The sequence below is a fragment of the Augochlora pura genome, chromosome 2 (assembly GCF_028453695.1).
Source record: "Augochlora pura isolate Apur16 chromosome 2, APUR_v2.2.1, whole genome shotgun sequence".
In the NCBI taxonomy this organism is placed as follows: domain Eukaryota; kingdom Metazoa; phylum Arthropoda; class Insecta; order Hymenoptera; family Halictidae; genus Augochlora; species Augochlora pura.
Window position 1 is genome coordinate 141,791 of NC_135773.1, and position 6,503 is coordinate 148,293.

General features: G+C 45.0%; 1 protein-coding gene across 1 annotated transcript; it reads left to right on the forward strand.

The window, feature by feature from the left end:
• Positions 1 to 230: 230 nt before the first annotated feature.
• On the forward strand, positions 231 to 3,443 carry Ns4 (Nucleostemin 4). The gene is made up of 6 exons (XM_078196291.1): positions 231 to 725; positions 808 to 1,039; positions 1,135 to 1,457; positions 1,534 to 2,179; positions 2,258 to 2,680; positions 2,766 to 3,443. The coding sequence occupies exons 2-6, from the start codon at positions 955 to 957 to the stop codon at positions 3,029 to 3,031; spliced, it is 1,743 nt and encodes a 580-aa protein (XP_078052417.1). The 5' UTR covers positions 231 to 725; positions 808 to 954; the 3' UTR covers positions 3,032 to 3,443.
• The last annotated feature ends 3,060 nt before the right edge of the window (positions 3,444 to 6,503 follow it).

Consider the following 6,503-nt stretch of genomic DNA (forward strand, 5'->3'; position numbering starts at 1 on the left):
GAGACAGACAGAGACAGACAGAAAACTAAACTAGTGAACTCTCAGAAGGGCTCTCAGCACTCTCAGATGAAAAAAGTAGAAATGAGAGAATTACATATCACAAGTGGGATTGGACAATGGGTCTCATTGGCAATTTATTGAAATCGTCCAATCCAATTCGTGTTCATTGTTGAAGGTCACCAATTGTAGCGCGTTACTAGAAGGTCTAGTGAATTTGGTATGGCGAGGATTGCGGAAAAGAGAGGGAGAGCAGCTGTTACGTTCCGGGCCCGCTGGTGGACTCATTAGTAAGGCTTTTCCTAGCGGGCCCTGCCTTAGACAGGGATAAAGGTAAGGGGACGGTTTGGTGGTACATATAAAAATAGGGGCGGTTTAGGTAGCTTTCGGGAAAGGAATCCCTCTGTTGGCGAATGGCGGAGGTAGTCGCTACAGATTAATGATTAATCGCACCATCTCTGGCACATACTGAACACTACGTGCACATAGCATTGTGTAAATGTAGTTCCAAGTTTCAACGACAACTATTAGCAACCATGAGCTGCGCCACCAATCAAACTCCAACCTATACCGGTACAATCTAACGTCCCTGACCTTGGTTCAAACTCTTGCCCCTACGTTCTGTTCCACACTGATCCTCAACCCTGAATTACATGGAATATGGCACGTCTTCAGGCCGCAATTTGCTAAGCAGTCGAGAATGGAGGCAGAAATTGCTGTAAAAAATTGTAAGTACAAATATTTGACACTCCCATTTCTTCTTATAGTGACACGAATTGATTATGTTGGTACGTTATCTGAACTTTCCAGAAATATTTCTGAATTCGCGTATAAATCATAAGAAGAAAAGCGTTAACAGTGTTGCCGAGTTGGTCAATTGATAAAATAGGGTTGGTCGAGAAGCTGTGACTTTGTCGCGGAGCAACTAGTTTGTTGATTCGAACAAAAGAGTCAAAAATGCCGAGAAAAAAACCATATAGCGGCAAGGCAAAAAGGCTGCAATTACAAACTAAAAAACAACGTCAGAATCCTACCACGCTTCGTACGTATAATATCGTAATAATAATAAGAAGAAATAATAACAATAATATTTCTTACATTTAATCGCTTATCTTGTTTTGTTTTATATGTACTTAGCTGCTGGTCACGACGAGGGCAATGAAGAGAAGTCGAGTGGGGCTGACGATTATGAATCAATTTTCACAGAAAGGATTAACAAACCATTGAAACACAGCAATACTCATAAAAATCCATACGCGTTATTATTTTTTCGAGAGACTAAAGAGGAACTGTTAAAACAGAAGGAAGAATCTAGGAGCACTATCGAACGTTTATCATTGAAGGAACAAGAAGTTTCCGACAATTATTTCCCACCAGAAATAGATATGCCCAAAAGACCGCCATGGGATTTCAACGTGTCGAAAGAACGATTAGAATTAAGAGAGCAAAAGTATTTTACCGTAAGCAATCGTAATCTTTATTTAAGTTTATTGTCGTGTATATCTTTAGAATCGGCTAATAACTTGTTGGCTTCAGGAGTATGTTAAAGGCATGGAAAAATTGAGCACTAACAGTTACTTCGAATTGAACATAGAAACATGGAGACAATTATGGAGGGTTCTAGAAATGTCCGACATCTTGTTGATCGTTGTCGATATCAGATACCCTACCCTAATGTTTCCGCCCTATTTGTATCGTCACGTAACGCACGAGCTGAAAAAAGATATGATTCTAGTAATAAACAAAGTTGACTTAGCTCCTCCAGCTTTGGTAGTGGCATGGCAACATTACCTTCACGCCACGTATCCGAAATTACACATTTTAATGTTCACATCGTACCCCACTTATAACTTACGTGGTAATACAAACGAGACAGAAGGAATAAAAAAAAGACGTAGAAGAGGAAAGTTAAAAATGGCTGCAGAAGGAGCACAAACGTTATTAAATACTTGCAAAGAAATCGTGAAAGATAGAGTGGACCTGAGTTCGTGGGACAAGAAAATTCAGGAGGAAATGCAAATGGAATTTGATTTGGACGACGCCGACCACAAAGACACCGTCATCATCGAAAAAGAAGACACTAGTTACGTTGAACACGAACGGTACAAAAACGGAGTGTTGACTATCGGTTGTATCGGAATGCCGAATGTTGGAAAATCATCGCTGATGAATGCGCTGATGGGTAAATAGAGACTTATATATACATAGAATTACGAAATCGAAACCATAGAAAAGCTTGAATCGAATATATGTTGTACAGGAAAGAAAGTTGTAAGCGTATCGCGCACTCCTGGACACACGAAACACTTTCAAACTATATTCCTGACAAAGACGGTTTGCCTCTGCGATTGTCCAGGATTGGTATTCCCATCTACGGTCCCGAAACGAATACAGATTCTGATGGGCTCTTTCCCAATCGCGCAAGCCAGACAACTATACCCGTCGGTTAAGTTTTTAGCAGAGAAAATAGATTTACCAAAGTTGTTGAAAATTCAGCATCCGGACAATGACGACACTTGGTCCGCGATGGACATTTGCGACGGCTGGGCTGTTAAACGCAATTTCATAACTGCACGAACTGCTAGACCCGATACTTATAGGGCAGCTAACTCATTATTGAGAATGGCGTTGGAAGGAAAAATTTGCGTGTTCGTTTATCCACCGGGTTGGCAGGAGGACAAAGGTAACGCGGATACCGATGATATCGCGCAACAACTAAACGAGAAAAGAAATTGTTATTTTTGATTCGACTAAATTCATGCTTTCAGAAAAGTGGGAGAATCATCCAGACGTTGAGTTGGTGAAATGGATTCAAGCCAGAAACAGGGAAGAAGATTTCCGCAACGCAGGAAAGGTACTCTTGTCTTCCGAAGACGAAGACGAAGAGAACACGGACGAATGTTCAGGCATTCGGAGAGGCGAAGAAGAATACGACGAAGCAGACGATCAGGAAGTAGACGAAACGTTGAGCGACGAATCGGGAATACCGGCGTGCACGGTTAATAAATTTCAATCGCTTTCGGTAGATTTATGAACTACGAAGCATTAACCATAGCGGGGTTACGTTTTCTATATTGTTTATCTTAAATTATACATTCTGTACGCCGAGCTAATCGTTTAAAACGAAGTAGATGTACATGTTGTAATATTTTGATGCGACAAGCATCAAGTACAGATTTCGAAACAACGTCCGTTGCGATTATTTACACGGAGACTTTATTCCTTGCAGTAGTTTTATCGGTTCCCGCGCTCTTCAAGAGTAATGTATAGAGTAAAAGCGATCGTCGTACCAAGAAAACGATAAGAGGAAATAAAATAGAATGTATTTTTAATTGGTCTGTTTAAGACGATATGGAAAACAAATAATAGCAGTCAAACAATGTAAACTATTATAGATATTTTGTTATACCGTGTTAGTAAGCAAAAAATAAAAATCTTAAAATCTAGGGATTTTGTAAGAAATGATTTTGGTAGACGTCTGTGAAATACCGTGTCATTTGACACAAAATATTCACGGCGGCTATGTCGTTCGCTCAGTTTCATGCGATAGACTGTTGTAACGTCTATGTATGATTTTTTTAAAAGACTGTCCGTTTTTTTCTTCTCAATCTAGATCCTCAAACAGAAAACGTTCCGTGCGCAATGTCTGATGCGACACAGATCTCTAATTAGATTTAAGTAATAAAAGATAGAAGTCCAGTGGTTGAGAGCACTTCTCGAAATTCTTCGCTACGAGCACGTTACGAAATACGACTACTTTTATCGACAAAGATGCGCTGACTTAATTATTTCTGGCTTCTTAATGTTTATAACTGTTCTGTTTGTTAGATCAATCGTTTGTGAATCCTTGTTCGTTACTTCAAACGCGGCTCAAAGCCGGAGCGCAACCCTTTCCTTCTGTCGCGCCCCGAGAGTGAGATAGGCTTCAGTCGGCTGGCTCGCTATCTTCTTTTATTAATAACTCGTTAACAAAGACGCGGTTTGCATTTCGGCAAAGAAAAAGGTTACTTGAAATGGCCTGAGGAACCCCTCTTGTGGCGATATTAAGAAGCACCGATCAGGGTTTGTACAACGCCAATTAGTAAGTGGTTAAAAGCTGAAACTACTACCCAAACGGTGGTGCCCTTTGCGGTGAAATTTCCAAACTCGTTTCGGCTAGTAGTATCAGCGTTTTGCCATATACTAATTGGCGGTGAACGAACCTCGAATCGAGCTTTCTAATGTCGCCGTAAGAGGCGACACTATCGCATAAAAACTGCAATTGATTCTTACCGGATTTGACATTGTACATTGCACGATCAACATAGCATCATCGTTGTTTCAGAATTATAGCAATCGTTGTTACAGATGCGATGAACGAAATCGTTGATTCGGAGTAACAATTTCGAACTAAATTCACAATTGAATCAAAGCGCCACTGTGCAGAAAATGAAAATTGGCTGCAGCATGGGTTGCGAAGAGTGGGAAGCAAATGGAAAGTTATAGAAAATGCCACATCGACGTTCTTAAATTTCGTCGATCGTCTTACTCTACTCGCAATTAGTAATATCCGTTGTTGGGTCAGTTTTGTCGTTAACGCGTAACACGGTCCAGCGACAAGGACAAGTCGTCGATTATCGTGGCATAGATTTCGTCGAACAGAAAATGGACATCGAGTGTTCGATGGAGCACGATAATTACCGCGACAGAGAAATATTCGTTCCGCGTGGCTCGGAACGGTTCATGGGTCCCGAGGGGGAGAAGGCGTCGAGGCACGCGGTCGGCGGTCACGGACACAGGGAAAACGAGAACTCTTCCAGGAGGTGGTACCTACCGGTCAAAGTATGGTCGTACCTCGATGACACTGCAAACACTCGGCCGGTGTTTCCAGCAATTACCAGGTAAACCGCGGGGCGTTGTTTGCCGCGGAAGAAATGTGTTGCAACAGCAGAAGCGACGCACGAAGTTGCTCGGACTCGGAGCCTCGAGAGGACCGCCGATATACAGGGGCTCCCGGCCACTCGAGTTACGCGGCGAGAAAGGATTTTCAAGGGCGTGAGCTTGCAGATTTCTTCGGCCCGGCCGAACGCACCGCGGCCAATCGTTTCGACGGTCCTCCCTTTGATATCCGCCGACCGTGTTTGTTTCAGCCACGACGAGCGTAAACCTGAAAATTTCGTGCTAATGGAACAACGATCGGCTTATAATCGGTTCGCCGGTCAAACGCTGTTTGATCTGGAACAGCTGGCACGAAGAGGAGACGACACGCAAACGATTGCTTTCGCAAACGCAAAGATTTTCGAGCAGCGGTCGCCCACCGTCCTCCGCTTCAACTACTCTCGAGGCGCTACGCGTCTCGGTTCCCGTCGACAACTCGAACACTTTTGGACGCGTAACCGAATCGTCGAGAGCCTCCGAAACGAGACGCGTATCTTTGTTGAGCTCTTCTCCGCGGTCGGCTCGTAATTTGATCGATCCCATTTTACGGGGCTGGTGCGAAGTATCGCGCGATCGTTGCTGCGAGTCTGCCGAACATTAGAGACGCGCGGGCTACGAAACGAATTGAAAAGACTGCGTAGGCTACAGGAGAGACATCTTCTCGGCTCGGCGCCACGTTCGGGGAACCGCCGTTCAAGAGTCCTTCGGCCGATTCGACGACGGTGGTTTCGCGGGCGAAAAAATGTTTTCGACCACACGCAATATTATGGCCGTGTTTGCTGAGGAAACAAACCGGCGCGCCTCGCCTCGTCTCGCCTCGCCTCGCCTCGCCTCGTCTCGTCACGGTGTAGTCGAAATAGAAGAAAGAGCGCGTGCTGCGAATCGTAATGCCTGGTCCGCCTCCGAAAGTGAAGCCCGCCTTTTCACATTTACTGTCCCGGGTGGCGGTGATGCGGCGCGAGAGTTGACTCGCGCAATGGTAGTGCAGACCGCTCGAGCGTCTTTGCCCGACGCGGCGAACACCGACAGCGCAGCGGTGCGATCGACCGACAGCCTCGAGTCGCCGAGGGAAAAAATTCGCGTCCCGCCCGATACATATATGTATAGTACAACAGCGAACCGTCCGAGCGAGAGATCCTAGTCCCATGGGACGAACGCTGTCAGAATCACGGCCACGCGCGTATAAAGGAACGCTTGCCGCGTTATTAATATTAACTCCTTGTCCTCGGAACACTTTCCACTCGGTGGGCCGATAGGGTGCGCCGATTTATGGTCGCGGCCCGTGGTATAAATATTAACCGCTCGGGGACGCTCGCGTTATGAAAAACAGGGCGTAGGGAGAAACGATTAAATGGTCGCGGCTCCGACTCGCACCTTCGATTCGGACGATCGCGCGATAACGAGCCCGTCTCCAAACGCGTTCCGACGGAATCGAACGCGGTGGTGTATCAACTATTGTTACACGATTGAGAAATTGTCAAATAACAAATGTTAAATGACAGGATTACTCTGCTTCGAGAAGACTTGCCCGCGAAGAGAGGCGCGGAGAGAGGCGAGCAGAGTCGTCGGTGAGAGAGAGAGAGAGAGAG

Excerpts from the sequence above, each read along its gene's own strand:
- Ns4 (XM_078196291.1), top strand. The coding sequence starts at position 955 with ATGCCGAGAAAAAAACCATATAGCGGCAAGGCAAAAAGGCTGCAATTA. Across the intron at positions 1,458-1,533 it reads GAGAGCAAAAGTATTTTACC|GAGTATGTTAAAGGCATGGA; the intron begins GTAAGCAATCGT and ends TGTTGGCTTCAG. Across the intron at positions 2,681-2,765 it reads GGGTTGGCAGGAGGACAAAG|AAAAGTGGGAGAATCATCCA; the intron begins GTAACGCGGATA and ends TCATGCTTTCAG.